This window comes from Vicia villosa, linkage group LG1 (genome assembly GCF_029867415.1).
Source record: "Vicia villosa cultivar HV-30 ecotype Madison, WI linkage group LG1, Vvil1.0, whole genome shotgun sequence".
NCBI lineage: Eukaryota > Viridiplantae > Streptophyta > Magnoliopsida > Fabales > Fabaceae > Vicia > Vicia villosa.
The window spans coordinates 83,972,340-83,987,917 of NC_081180.1; the positions used below are offsets into that span (position 1 = coordinate 83,972,340).

The 15,578-nt window shown below is 31.7% G+C and overlaps 2 protein-coding genes across 4 annotated transcripts; both read right to left on the reverse strand.

Moving 5' to 3' along the window:
- Nucleotides 1-559: 559 nt before the first annotated feature.
- Nucleotides 560-9,534, reverse strand: LOC131611033 (protein SOB FIVE-LIKE 5-like). Of its 3 annotated transcripts, XM_058883170.1 has the most exons (5): nt 9,521-9,534; nt 1,246-1,594; nt 1,069-1,134; nt 900-976; nt 560-806 (listed from the first exon to the last, which is right to left on the reverse strand). In XM_058883170.1, the coding sequence occupies exons 1-5, from the start codon at nt 9,532-9,534 to the stop codon at nt 767-769; spliced, it is 546 nt and encodes a 181-aa protein (XP_058739153.1). In that variant the 3' UTR covers nt 560-766. The 3 variants fall into 3 exon arrangements, with proteins under 3 accessions (XP_058739153.1, XP_058739148.1, XP_058739144.1); XM_058883165.1 differs by lacking the exon at nt 9,521-9,534 and having other exon boundaries at nt 560-803; nt 1,246-1,719; XM_058883161.1 differs by lacking the exon at nt 9,521-9,534 and having other exon boundaries at nt 1,246-1,719.
- A 5,067-nt stretch (nt 9,535-14,601) lies between these two features.
- On the reverse strand, nt 14,602-15,326 carry LOC131611046 (uncharacterized). The gene is made up of 3 exons (XM_058883174.1): nt 15,049-15,326; nt 14,922-14,968; nt 14,602-14,838 (listed from the first exon to the last, which is right to left on the reverse strand). The coding sequence occupies exons 1-3, from the start codon at nt 15,254-15,256 to the stop codon at nt 14,707-14,709; spliced, it is 387 nt and encodes a 128-aa protein (XP_058739157.1). The 5' UTR covers nt 15,257-15,326; the 3' UTR covers nt 14,602-14,706.
- Nucleotides 15,327-15,578: the final 252 nt, after the last annotated feature.

Sequence of the window (15,578 nt, forward strand, 5' to 3'; positions counted from 1 at the left end):
AAAAATTAAAAGAAAACTTAATAAAATTAAGTAATGGATCATTTTAATAACAAATATAAAAGTATATGAATTATTGAGTTTCAGTACATTAAGATGTACGATATCCTTTTAATATAAAAATAACAATGAGTGTATGTACTTTTATTTCTTGGAACATATACTCCAATTGATTTGGTTTGTGCATGCATCTCATAATAATAATTGATAAAATAAAACAGAAAGATTCAGTATAAACAATTTTATAATCTGAAAGCAGGTACACAGCTAGCAGTGGTACAGGTTTTTAATGAGTGAGGACACAAGATTTGAACTTAGCTTCTTAATTACTCAAATTGACTACTAATTAAGCTCTTAACATGGACAAACGCTTTACTAATTTTATTGGCAAAATGTCCGCTCCACCAAAATCCGCCAATAAATATTATTAAATCCGCTTTTGTCACGTCTAAAGCTTAAAAATGACAATTGACAATATCGATTACAGTATATCAATTTTAGCTTATAATCACCATTGATTAGCATTACCATAGTAAATTTTGCATAAAATATAAATGATTAGGAAAATTTTAGCTTATAATCACCATTAATTAACAAGAAAATTACATTTTCTAAAGCAAAAGAAAATGACCAACTTGCCCTTACAAGTTGTTTCCCACTACATGGACAAAGTAACAGTGAAAAAAAAACAGAAATTAAATTCTTCTACAGCATTAATCTTGAGTAACTTCAAAAGCAGATGCAGCAATTAATACAACTGATCTTTTCTTCACCTCATTCCAAAACCTTTTTTTCTTCCATACCACCTGCTAAACAAATAATTCAAATTAAATCATTAACCTCAACACATATTCTCAATAAAAAATTCTACTAATTAATCCAAAAAAAAAAAATTAATTTACTTGTTGCCTTGAAGTTCATTTTCTGATTGAGATTGTTGCAAAAAACCAAATTGTTCTTCTTGATATGAAGATGTTCCCTGCAAATAAAATACACACACATTTTTAGCAATTACAAAATCAAGTTTAAAATATTCAAAAATTAAAAGAACTAAATCAATTTAATAAATACCTCAAAATAGTTAGTAGCTGAGAAACCTTGTGAATAATTTTGTTGATTTGTCTCAATAACATTGTTCTAAAAAAATATCAAAAATCATAAGTAAAATACTAAAAAAAAAATACTAAGTTTTTTTATATTTTCTTAAAATATTAAAATAAATTAAAATCAAATAATTAAGAAACTTACAGTTGAAAAGTCAAAGACATGAGAGCTAGCAGTATCATGAAGAAAAGAAGAAAGATTCTGTTGATCTTCTCCAACATTTTCTCTAACTTTCTGTTTCTTTGCTTCACTCTTGTTCTTCTTCTGTTTCACTAAGGAATTACCATTATGTTTTTCATTGAAGTAACCATTATCACCATCATCATCATAAGCAACATGTGGAGGACCAGAAGAAGCATCAGAAAGCATGGATAAATCTTGAGAGTAATTTTCATCATTTGTGATGACTCTTTTGTCTTTGTATTTCCCATAATACCCTTCACTTCCATAAGAATGTTCGAAGTATAGAGTCCAACCTGACTCACATCCACTACTACATTCAGAATCAAATGCACTCATGTTCATTTTTTGGTGAATTTAAGAAAGAGTAGGCGTAGGTGTTATAAGAGGAAGAATAGAATGGAACTTTGTTAATGTGTGTGTCTCATTAGTGTTTGGTTTTGGAGTTGAGCAACTTGGATGAAAAACCAAAGAGAATCACATTAAAATCATATGCACAATTTTGTCTTTATTCTTCTTTTGTTTTGTTGGATAAAAAGTTTAAAAAAATTACAATGGTCATTCCTAAAATTTATTAAAATAACACTTATATTTTGTCAAATTTTAAAATATATATTAACTTTTTAAATATATATAATTACTTATTATTATTAATGCTCAAGATTCCCACGGTTCACTAGCGCTCCATTTAAAGCCAAAACAGACTTCATTCACTAGCGCTCCATTTAAAGCCAAAACAGACTTTGTATGAAGTGATCCAACATAAGAATTGTTAACATTTAGCTGAATTCGAACTTATAACCTTAAAAGAAGCACATTCTCAAAATTTAAACCTCCGTCACCAAACCAACCCATAGAGTTCATATATATTAAAAGTATTTGGATAAGATGGATAAAAAATCTCTTCAAACTTATTATATGTCATATGTTCAAATTTATGGGCTCAAAATAGTGTAATTTTTTTTGTTGAAGAATAGTCTTATCATTGTCTTTGATTTGAGAGAGTGTAAATTTTTTTTTAAGAATAGTCTTATCATCGTCTTCAAGAGCCTTGAAAGGAACACACTCTCAGAACCCAAACGTTTTACCGCTAGACCACACACGCACACATTATTATAAAATGTTATGTTAGTATTTTTTTTCCCAAAATTAGAATTTTAATCTTTTAAACCTCACTTTTAGTGTCTCTACACATTTAACAATCGAGTTGACAATTTGATTTACTAGATATGAATCAAATATTTATGAATAGGATGAAAATATGTAAGTAGTTAATTTTGTCTTTATTGTAGGCTATAAGAGAATGAATCAAAAACTGCCAGTTGTGCATGTTATAATGGGTGCATGTAAGAGAGAGAGTGAGAGAATTGAATTGAATCATACCACAGCACCATACCCCATTGATTCACATGCTAGACAGCAAAGCACAGTGTACCCTCTTAACAAAACAGACTACACGTCCATTTCCATTCTACAGTCTCTACTATTGACACCTATGCACATACCTACTATACAGTATTATCCTTATTTTAAGGAATAATATTATTCTAAAATAAATACTATATGCTTACTCATCAACTCGATCAAGGGTCAATATTAATACTCAAATATAGGATTTTATAAGGTACATTACAAACCTGATTCCTAGTTCAAATATGGGAAAAATATATATTATGCTATTTTGAACTAAATAGTGTAGTGTTTGGTATAATAAGGTATATCCTATAATATCCTATTATGTCCTTTTTTTTTCTTTTTTTTCATGTGCTTCATTAATCATGTAAACTGATTAAAAGATAGCTCAAGTAGAATACTAGAATTACACTATACTAATATACTACTACCATTTATGCAGATTGCAGATCAAAATGAATAAGTTTGTTTTTTTATTGCTTTTTTTTTTTTTTTGTGTCTGCATCATCCTTTTAGGGAAAACATCAACCACCACGTCAAAAAAAAGATAAAATAGATTTTTTTTGTGTTTGTGTGGAAGGTGAAAATAGAGGATCTTGAGCATAACATGAATGGAGAATGTGAAATCTTATTGGGCATGATGCAGTTGACTGAGATTTTATTAATCCACATGCAATGTGATTCCAAATCCTAATTCTCTTCTTTTCAAGATTTTACTTTGCCTCCATTCACATAGTCACGTGGACATATTTAGCTTACAAGAATTTTATTTAGGTGAATTCTTATCTACCCTTTTCAAAAAAGTTGGGTATTCTACCCATCTGACTTGTCAATCATTAAAACACTTATGTGTCAATTATGTTTCAGTTATTATTATTAGACTTAATTTTAAATATTTATAAATTTACCCCAAAATCATTAATGATATTTTTACCTCTACTTTTGTGTAGCCACCATTTTACTTTTCGATGCAAATGCTTTCTAATCCATTTATTTTATTCTTATCATTTATTTTTCTTAAACTACACTATGTGAAGTGCTCCTCATTCAACTTATTAATAATTTTTTTACTATCAACGGCCCTCAAACAAATTGCTTAACATATTTTATTTTCAAATATTATTCGATAAAAACTATTTCATTTATTTTTATTTAAATTTAAATAATTTGTAAAATATAGTATTAATTTATAAGTTTTATGGTAGTATTATTTTTTACACATGCATTCTATCAAATCTATCATATTTTCATTTTTATAAATTTATTTTTAAAATATTTTTACAAAAATGTATGTGGAAAAATATTATGAGTGATTTTATTGAATATATGTGGAAAAATATTTTATATTTCTTATTTTATTTAAAATAAATAATAATCATTAAATATTCTAAATTAATAAAATATAGTTTAAATGCATTTTCAGAAGTCCACCATCACCTTTTCAGATCATAATTCATAGACCTTGTAACACTCCATATTTTCCTAATTTAATTTAATTAATTTTTAAATTGAATTATAAGAATTATTTGACATTTTATTGAATTTATTAGAGAATTGTCAATAAATAAGGTTATTGGGCCAAGTTGTGGTTAGTAATGGAAGGGGTGTGATTGGTAGGCCCTATTACTAAAGTTATTTTGCTTTATTTTCATAAAATAAGATAATTGGGAAAAGGAGAGAATAGAAGCAAAGGAGAAGAAAAGTTCAGAATGTGAAAAGAGCAGAGAACGCGAAGAAGCGTGAAGAGAGGAAGACTCAAGATCAACCTTAAGGTAAGGGGGACTCTTCCATTTAGCATCTATTATGAGATTATAGATGGTGGGATTGAATGAGTATGTTGTTTATGTCGATTGTGATATGTGTTAGGTTTTGGAATAATTGGGATTTTGGGAGATTTGATGAATTGACTGAATAATGTTATGTATGATGTTAGATTACCATTAAAACGTGCTAAAGCTGTGTTAAAAGGTGTATTCTTGTACTGTTTGGTGATTTAACATGTCATGGTACGCATTGGATGGAATGTGAAATGGTACGGGTGCTGTAAAATGGCAATTTTGGGGTTACAGGTACGAAGTAACCGGTTACTGGGGTTTGGGTAATCGGTTACCACTGAAGTCTGGGAGGCAGTAATCGGTTACTGAAATGGCAATAACCAATTACCCCTATTAAAAACAGAACTCTGGGTTACGTGAGATGCAGTAACTGGTTACTGGGGTTTGGGTAACCGGTTACCACTGTTTGTTTTTGAAAAATAAAATATTTTATAAAAGCCATAACTTTCAAACCGTATGACCGTTTTTAGTGTCGTTTCGAGCATGATGAACCTTATGAAATAACCTATGTGCTTAGATGATGAAATGAGGTGTAACTTTGATTATTTTAGATCATGATTTATTTTCTTATTGAATGATGTATTGTGTATATATAAGATGAGATATGACAATACATGATATGTTTAAAGTATAAGTTGTGTGATGATTTGTTTGATTGTATGATGAAGCTTATGAGACATTATATGCAAGGATATGAGTATGATGTAAATAATTTGTTAGTTTGATGGATGATGTATTTTTGACATATATGATAAAATGTGACAATACAAGATGTGTTTGAAAACATGATTATGTGATGATTGTTGAGAAATGTATAATGATGATTTATTTGTTTTGGATGATGGGAATACATGTATATTCTTTATGGATGATGATGAGGATTGATGTGGTTACATGTATGTTCTTAATGATGATGATTGATTTGTAGTGAATGATGTTAATATATATAAACATGCCTTGATGATGATGATGGCTTGAGTATTGAATGATGTTACTCATAGACTTGACGATGGTATAAGTATATTTCATATATGTTTGCATGCATTCATAATCATTTGTTGAGGTTGTATCCATGATGATGTGTTGGATCAGTGAAAGGCATGATTCCCATTGCGTGGAATCTGTGCTGGCAGGGCCGTATCTTGATGATGTTGGATCGGTCGGTGGGTTAATCTCATTGATGATGTTGGTACCACATGCATGTAGTTGCATTGCATTAGGATATTTTCATTATTATAACATGAATGGAAGATTGTCAAATGTTATAATATGTTGTGATTGATTGACAGTTGCGATTGATGAATGTTGTTGTGAATCTGATCATAATTGCAATTGGGTGAATAATACGCGAATGAGGTCTTATTATTTATAAACTTATAACATTTTCTAATTGAGAATGAGACTCACCCTTACATGTTGTCATTTTCAGATTGAAGATAGCGGCTTTCGACTTGGTGAGGATTAGCCCATGAGTCAGTTTGTTAGCTTAGCGCCAAGTGTCATGCTCTGATAATTGTAACACTGGGGAACGTTAGCTTAGGGTTCATGTTTTAATGACTCTATCTTTATGATCTTGATTTTAATTTGGGATGTAGTATTAAATATGTTATACTCATCCAAATGTTGGATTTCCGATGTGTTAACATGAGATTATTTTATGAGTTATGATGAATTATGTTGAATTTCCTCAGTGAATGCATGGCAATGACGTATGATGTTTGTTTTTTTAAATTGAATTGTGGCATCCTTGTTTCATGTACTCTGAAATATTTATTTAATTTTCGCGGGGTTTAGAAGGGTGAGGCGAATTGACCCAATCGCCGGGTGAGGCGATCAATTCGGGACACGTCGGGCGAATGGTGCATGCAAGGGTAGGTGTTGGCTACTAACATCAGTCGTCGGGCGAGTGAAGAGGCTATATGGGCGAGAGGCGTGAGGAAATTGGGATGTTGGTTAGTGACTTCGGTCACCGGGCGAACGAGGAGACTCGCCGAGCGAATGGTGCCTGTACCAGAATTTTTGTGAGGAAATTGAGTTTCTCGACTTTTATATAAAATATATAGGATATATTTCATTTTTTTTATTTTTAAAATTTTAATATATACTACATATATTGTTATTAAAAATTAATTAATGAAATTTAAATTTAAATTTATGACAATTTTAAGAATTTAATTTGTTTTCTTATGACCACTATTACAATTTAGTTTTAATAAAAATAGAAATTTTATTATAATAATTGAAAATAATTGTTCAAATATATAGTAAATTAATAATAAATAATTATTAAATAATTTTTTATTTAAAAACTATTAAATTAGTCAATTATTTTTTATTAAATAAATTATTTTCTACAATTAACAACAGAATGAAACATTAGTTTATAATAGATAGAATATATTTCATTTTTTTTATTTTTAAAATTGTGACATATATTAGTTATATTGATATTAAAATATAATTAACCAAATTTAAATTTATGATAAATTTAAGAATTTATTTCGTATTTATTTATAGTAGTTTTAATTAATTTATCATCTTATTTATTGCTTTTGAAAATTTTAATTTATTTACTTATGACCATTATTAAAATTTATATTTAATAAAAAGAGAAACTTTATTATAATAATTATTACAAATATATATTTTTGAATATCATCTTGATTGATTCTCTTTTTATTTAACAAGTTAATTTTTTTTAAAATTTATCTAAATTAGAAGTATTCAAATTATTTTATAATTTATAAAAAAATAGTTAAATTAACTTTTTTTTATGTATATTATTAATTACAATGACATTTTATCTATATAAAAGTGACTTTACTTTAAGTAAAATTTTTAAATTATAAATATTTTTAAAATATTAATATTTTTAAAATACTTGTTTTACTTAAAAAATATTTAACCCGTGCCTCGCACGGGTCTAAGTACTAGTATAGAATAGAATGTAACAAATAAATAAATATTTTTGAAAAATTATATAAAATTTTTATTTGCCAATATACTATATAGTAAACAGCATACAGTAGGTAATTAAATTATATGCCAAAGTTATAAAGTTTTATTATTAAGAAATAGCAATTACATTAAAAAAAAAACATCTATTTACCAAAGTAAAAGTGATCATTAAACTTCAATTATTTTACAGAGGCAAGCGAACAAAATTTGCATTGGAAACATAATGGATGCAATTGTAATTAGTGCATTGGAAACATTAAGGATGCAATTGTAATTATAAAGAATTATGCTGCAACAATTAAAAATAAAATCTTCTTAATGATATGTCAAATAACCTAATTTTACACCAATACGTTTCAGCCAAGTCAGATGGGTAAAATTACCCACTTTTAATTGAAGGGTAATGAAGTTGGCCCCTTTTATTTAATGGAACCTTCACATTTTTGAAATCTAAATTTGATTTGGGTTCAATTTGATTTTTTTGGGCTTAATTATTTTGAACTTAAAATTTTTTGGGGTAGTGTATGATTCTGGTAGTATTTGAAGAGTCTATATATTTTTTATTAATATAATATTCTCTAGAATACTCTTTGAATTTTTAGAATTGAGAATTCATTAGAATTAATAAGTCTAGAGTTCTCCTTAGAGTACTATAAATAGAGGTGTAATCTCACACATTTGTATCAAGCAAAATACAAAATTATCTTTTCCATAAAGAATTCTTCGACCTATCAAATTTCTATTCAAGCCTCCAATATTTCTAAATATTTTCACCAAACACAAAAAATCTTAATTCCAACAAACTGGTACTAGAGCTTCAAGGTCCTTAAAAGATGGCGAATGGAGGTTTCCTTTTCAAATGTTGATGCTCACAAAGAACAACTATGATAATTGGAGTATCAAGATGAATGCGCTATTAGGATCTCAAGATGTGTGGGATATCGTTGGGAAAGGCTTCAAGGAGTAAGATGAAGCCTCACTAAGCCAAGGTGTGAAAGAGACGTTGAAGGAGTCAAGAAAGAGAGACAAGAAAGCTCTCTTCCTCATTTATCAATCAGTGGATGAAGATACTTTTGAGAAGATATCCAACACAACGATGACCAAAGAAGCATGGGACAAACTTCAAACTTGCAACAAAGGAGTTGAGCAGGTAAAAAAGATTCGTCTTCAAACTCTTAGAGGTGACTTTGAACATTTGTTTATGGAGGAGTTCGAGTCAATTTTTGATTATTTTTCTCAAGTATTGGCCATAGTCAATCAACTTAAAAGAAATGGTGAAGATGTTGATGATGTGAAAATCATGAAGAAAATACTTCACACTTTAAATCCAAGTTTTGACTTCATTGTTACCAACATTAAAGAAAAGAAGGATTTAAAGACCTTGACTATTGAGCTACTCATGGGTTCCTTACTAGCATACGAAGAAAAACAAAAGAGAAAAATTAAACAAAAGGAGGCTAGGAGCAACTACTGCAACTCAACGTAAAGGAAACAAACTATGTAAACTACAAGAGCCAAAAAGGATGAGATTGTGGCCAAGATCGTGGACATGGACGAGGACGTGGACGAGAAGGAAAAGGTGGTTACAACAACTACTCTGACAACTTCAACAATGGAGAAAGAAGTTGGAATCCACAAGCGACAAGAGGTAGTTGAAGAGGAAATTCATGGCTGAGGTATGGAAAATCACAAATCAAGTGCTTCAACTGCAACAAGATTGGTCACTATGCATCCGAGTGTAGATTCTCGAAGAAGGTTGAAGAGAAAGCTAACTTTGTAGAAGAAAAAGGCGGAGAAGAAGAAACTTTGCTACCCCCGTGCCAAAACCAAGTTGAAGAGAAAAGAAACAAGTGGTACCTCGACACCAGAGCATGCAGCCACATGTGCAGCGATCGAAGCATATTCGTAGAGATTAATGAAGCGACAACTGGGATTGTCTCATTTGGAGATGACTTGAAGATACCAGTCAAAGGCAAAGGTAAATTCTCATACGCTTGAAGAATGGTAGTCATCAATTCATATCCAATGTCTACTATGTGCCTAGCATGAAGAATAATATTTTGAGCTTGGGACAATTATTAGAGAAAGGATATGATATCCACTTAAAAGAACATAGTCTTTTCTTAAGAGATTGTAGAGATAACTTGATTGCTAATGTGTCTATGTCAATGAATATAATGTTCCTTTTGAACATTCAAAATGAAGTGACAAAGTGTCTTAAGGCGTGCTATATCGATTCTTCGTGGCTATGGCATCTACGATTCAAGCATCTCAACTTCGATGGTCTAGAACGTTTGGTAAAGAAGGAGATGGTGAGAGGTTTTCCTAGCATAAACCACCCAGACTAACTATGCAAAGGATGTCTAATTGGGAAGCAATTCCAAAAAAGCTTTCCAAAGGAATCAACATCAAGAGCCACAAAGCCGCTAGAGCTCATACACACAGATGTCTGTGGACCAACCAAACCTAACTATTTTAGAAAGAGTAAGTACTTTCTCCTCTTTATTGATGATTATTCTAGAAAAACATGAGTTTTTTCTTGAAGGAAAAGTTAGAAGTGTTTGAAAATTTAAGAAGTTCAAAGCCCTTGTGGAGAAATAAAACAATCTTTCCATTAAGGACATGAGATCTGGCCGAGTATGAGAGTTCACTTCAAATGAGTTCAACAAATATTGTGAAGACCATGAAATCCGTCGCCCATTGATAGTACCAAGATCGCCACAAAAAATAGAATAACAGAAAGAGAGAACCAAACCATACTTAATATGGTGCGAAGCATGTTCATGAGTAAGAAGATACCGAAGGAGTTTTGGGCCGAAGATGTGGCATGTGCGGTTTACTTGACAAATCGCTCTCCAACAAGAAGTGTGCACGAGAAGACACCACAAGAAGCATGGAGTGGAAGGAAGCCCGAGATCTCTCACCTCAAAGTGTTTGGAAGCATTGCCTTTACCCATGTTCCAGACGAAAGGAGAACAAAGCTCGATAATAAAAGTGAGAAATATGTGTTTGTAGGTTACGACTCAAGCTCCAAAGGGTACAAGCTTTTTAATCCAAATAGTGGAAAGATCGTCATAAGCCGCAACATGGAGTTTGATGAATAAGATTGTTGGGATTGGAGTGATCAAGAAAAAGGTATGATTTTCTTCCTTACTTTGAAGAAGAAAAAATTGAACAACCAATGATAGAGGAACATCTTACACCACCAACCTCCCCGATACCAAGGTTGGAGGAAACAAGCTCAAGTGAGAGGACACCGCGACTAAGGAGCACTGAAGAGCTTAATATGGTGCGAAACATGCTTAAGAGCAAGAAAATGTCGAAGGAGTTTTGGACCGAACAAGTGGCATGTGCGGTTTACTTGAAAAATCGTTCCCCAACAAGAAGTGCGCACTAGAAGACACCACAAGAAGCATGTGGTGGAAGGAAGCCCAATATCTCTCACCTCAAAGTTGGTGGAATTCAAGTTGAGGAGAGAATGTAGGAAGCCCGAGAAGACACCTTGCTTTAGAAATTAGGGAGTATTCACACTAGGATGTTGGTTGAATTCAAGTTGGGAAGAGAGTGTTTACACTACTTATTTGGTTGTTGCTATGAGGTTGAAAAGAAAAAAATTTGAGAAAGAAAAAGAAAATTTTCGAAAAAGAAAAAGAAAAGAGCTAGAATAATTGTGCAAATAAGTACGTGCTTTGGTGTAACAATTTGGATTAAAGAAGAAGTTTGATCGAGATTTTGCTGCTTGAAACTTTATGGATTGATGACTCCCTTAGGTTTAGGCAAATTTTTGTTTCAATTAGTTTTAGGAATTATCCCTTGTTTGTTAACCAAGCCACACTACAATCATGAAAAGCCCTTGTGATTATTGCTTTTATATTTTCAATATGATTTTTGGATGAATGCATAATTTTCAGTTTTTTGTTTGCAAGATTGTTGGATGAGTGAAAATACCTCATTTTTGTGTGTTTTTTATCCGTTGATGAATTTTGCTAGGTGTGATTCATAATGTGAGCTTGTATTGTTTTAGAATGTTTAGTATAATTTTTGTACTTAGGATTTGTTTCGTTTACATGTTTTCGTTGTAGAATTGTGCAAATTATTACTTTGTTTAAATGTTTTTGTGTTGAGCCATATATTTGTTTTTAGTTTTCGAAACTTATTGATTCACGATTCTTTGGCTTATTGCGTTCGATTCTTTGAGTTGTTTAACATTGTTTGAGGATAAACAACGTTTCAAGTTGGGGAGAGTTTGATACGTGCCAAAATGTCGTTATTTTGAGTGTGTATATATATATATATATATATATATATATATATATATATATTTATGGCACTTATCGATTCTATTCTTTCCATTTTTATGATAAAATCCCAACTTTTGTGTAAATATTTGTATAATTGAGTTTTGATTCTTTTTATGTACCGTTTGATAGTTTTTCCTTCGTTTTATAATTATTGATGCATCAGAGCCTCGAGCAATAAAGTGTCGAAGGCACGACTTCGAATACGCAGTTTTGGAGCAATAAGAAGAAAATTCAGCAGAAACCCGCTAAACCAAGCTGTAGCGCGCTTAGAGTTTCAATAACAAAGGCAGAGCATTCTTCACGAGCTCGCTTAGTGCGCTCAGATTGCTAAGCAAGGTCTCTTTTACTGTACTAGATATTTAGGAATAAAGCGTAAGCTCGCTTAGCCAGACTGCGCAAATTTTGTTTATATTTTATTCATTTGTAAAATTTTAGGTTATGGTTTTTCGGGGATTTTTTACCCAAACTCCATCAATCTCATTCTTAGGTTAGATTAGGTTAGAAAAAAACTAGGGAGCTTGCATCTGGATGATTAGAGGTGGATTGATCGTCGATCGGAACTGATTAATCAGGAGGTTTTTGGTTCATTTCTCTTCTTCTTTGTGTATTCTCTTATAGTTGGGTTTTGTTTATGTATTTACTTTGAACTCATGTATATTTGTCGCTTATGGCGTTATATAAAACTTGATTTTCAAATCTGTGTCGATTGTTGTCTTAGATTTTTGCTCTATGCTTGGTGTTTTGGGTTGCTATAGACATATACTGCTTGAATCCTTATCTATGATGATTATTTGTTAGTTTCTAGACTTTAGAGATAGATTTAGGGCTAACATTCACTTGAGTATCCGTGCTTAATGCCTCTGTGTTGGTTGTGTTATGCTGAGAGATCATCGACGCGAGCAACACGATTGTCGAGGTGTATAGAGAGATCGCCGCTGAGATAATACAGTGGGTTTAGTGGTTGATAGGTGATGACATTGACGAGTATCGTAGGTTGGGTATAATTGGTCGATAAGTTTAAGTCTGTGATGAGTGAGTATGTCTGCATGCCTGATAAGTTAATCTATCCGAAGAATGTATTTATTTTGTGTTTATATCTTTTTATTTTCTCTTTTACTTTAAATCAATTCAAAACCAAGTTCAAAAAAATAGAAACCGTTGAATGGAATTCTAACAACCATCTCTACGGACACGATAAGTTTTCGGAATAATATTTCCAAATCTTTTGTTGTTTGCCCTCTACCGCATCTAACACTAACTTATAGTTGTGTTACCTCGTTTTTTATAACACCGACGTAACATTTTGTTCATCTTATTAAAAAAATAAAACATCGCGCTCCTAGGATATATCTTCTCGGTGTTTAGCATGTTGGAGAAGAAAGGTTCGTCATAAAAAGTGTTATTCGTTGTAATGTATCTTTGAAAGGGCTTCTTGCGCGATGTTTTCCCTTGGAAGTGCGTTTTGTAGACTTTCTTCAAGGCGAAGCAACCTCTCTTCTATCGCTTGTGAATTTTATTGTTGAACGATGTTATACATGTTTTTCAACAACTAGCACCTTATATTATGAGATTGATTCACAATAGTTTAAAATTAGACATTGCTTTAGGTTGTGAAGTTGACGGTGGTACTAGAGGTCTGAGAAGAGGTACTGGAGTAGATACTGTGATTTGAGGAGGTTGGAGTATGTCTGAGTGCAAGGGAGTATCTACCACAACCTGATCTACAATATCTTGAGGAGGAGGAGGTTGATTTCTCGTTGTTTGAGCGGTAGCGGCCGCGACAGATGCTTTGCATAAGGCGGCCAGACGAGTAGCTTTAGATTCGCCATTGTTGAAAGGTTTGGAAGTCATGAATCTGGAAAATCGAAAAATCAAGGTTGATCTGCTACTCGAATAGGTTGAATGTAGCGGATCCAATGTTTAATCCCGTGAACTCTAATTTGATAAATTGAGGAGGTTTAGAACCGATGGATTGAAGATAGAATGTGAGATTGTGGAAAACGTGAGAATCATGAGTTGATTCCGACGGAAGATGCCATTGTTCCGTTGTGGAACTAGAATTGATCAGAGAATCGATGGTTGTGATGAACGATGGTGGACCTGAACCTCATATGCGGCAGAGGAGGGGCTGACCTACAAGGTTAATACTCCAACACTCAAGTCAGTCTTTGAAAGAAAAACGTGAATGAAATTTGAATTTGAAATTGTGTATCTAAAATTCTCGCGGTATCTTTTCTATAAGAAATAGTTACTACAACCTACTATTTTCTAGGCGTGGGATGCGGGAAGTCGTTGAATGTATCTTAGTCTTAAATCGCATGTACTCTTTTATATGATAGTTCTCCTGTGCTACGAATAATCCAAAAGAATCAAGATTTTCTTTAAGTGATTGGCCGATGGCCATTATAGTCGGCCCGGAACAACATGAGTGATACCATAGAATAGTTTTCACAATAAAAAGCATTCCCCAAATTTTGAAACTATAAAGAATGGCTATGAGATTTGACTTTTAGAACACCTATGGCTATGTTTATGTTTAAAAAAACACTACAAATTAAAGACACGTTTCATGTCCAATCCAAGACACAACACAACTCCAACAAATATATCTACTTTCATTTACTTCTATATTTTCAACTTATTACAGATGTTAAAGAGTCACAGTCAATGTTGTGTCTCACATTCATGTGTGAGTACAAAACTATTTCATATTATGTTCAATTTCTAGCAACAATGTTATATCAAGCAATTTCATATTAAATTCAATTACTAGCAATAACGAAGTTGGATACTACTCGGATCTCAAATCAAAATAAGACACAGGAAATCAAAATCTATTGGACTACAAAACTATTTGGATACAATGTACAGTTGTAAAGGGTGTAGATAATTGAAAAGTAGCTAGCTACTCTAAATCATCACTTGTTAGCTTCAAGCCAATCAAGAATACCCTTTTGTGCTTCTGAAACTTTCCCATCTTTTCCTTTCAAACTCCCTTCTATAAATTCAAAATAATCCTTGTAGTTACGTTTGTAATAACTATCCACTCTCTGCAACACAACACAACACAACACAAACTGTCACTAAATCAAATGAAATATTATATTAAATAGTATCACATAAACACAGTTACCTCTTTGTCATTTTTCTCCTTGTTTTCCTCTGATTTCTTCAAATATTCTGATAAAAATTAGCATTATCAATTAGACAAAAGAAGCACAAAGAGTAGTGTTATGAATTCTGAGTTAATTAATATATACTTTGAAGAAGCTGTGTTCTTGACTCAGGGATTTGAGTTGCAGCAACAACAGCTGATAAGACGAGTCCTCTCCTTCCAAATCCTACGTTGGTGCTGGTTAATGTTTGGTTTGGTTGTTTTCTGTTATGGACTGCTTGTATATTGGAAGATGCATACTTGTTTACTGTTACTGTTAGTGCCATTAACATGGTTTGTCCAATGGAACTCATTGCATATACTATCTATCTATCTATCTTCACTTTAGTTTGTTTTCTTTTGTTTTGTTACAACCATAACTTATCTTCATAGATAATGAACATGTGGTAGCCTAGTACATTGTGTTTCATATGTATGTAGGGACAAAAAGTCTAAGAATTAAACAGGTTATAGCTAGTTTATAATAATATAATTTCAAATTTTGATGCAAATTACATTAAAAATTTGAAAAACATTACACATAAAAATTTCCTACTTGGTTGAATTATATCCCTCATTTTATTAGCTATGATTTTTATCCAATGGTTTGGGTTACTATTTTTAAATATTTAATTA

Excerpts from the sequence above, each read along its gene's own strand:
- LOC131611033 (XM_058883161.1), bottom strand. The coding sequence starts at position 1,626 with ATGAACATGAGTGCATTTGATTCTGAATGTAGTAGTGGATGTGAGTCA. Across the intron at positions 1,135-1,245 it reads ATGTCTTTGACTTTTCAACT|AACAATGTTATTGAGACAAA; the intron begins GTAAGTTTCTTA and ends ATATTTTTTTAG. Across the intron at positions 807-899 it reads AATGAACTTCAAGGCAACAA|CAGGTGGTATGGAAGAAAAA; the intron begins GTAAATTAATTT and ends TTATTTGTTTAG.
- LOC131611046 (XM_058883174.1), bottom strand. The coding sequence starts at position 15,256 with ATGAGTTCCATTGGACAAACCATGTTAATGGCACTAACAGTAACAGTA. Across the intron at positions 14,969-15,048 it reads AAGAACACAGCTTCTTCAAA|AATATTTGAAGAAATCAGAG; the intron begins GTATATATTAAT and ends AATTTTTATCAG. Across the intron at positions 14,839-14,921 it reads AGGAGAAAAATGACAAAGAG|AGAGTGGATAGTTATTACAA; the intron begins GTAACTGTGTTT and ends GTTGTGTTGCAG.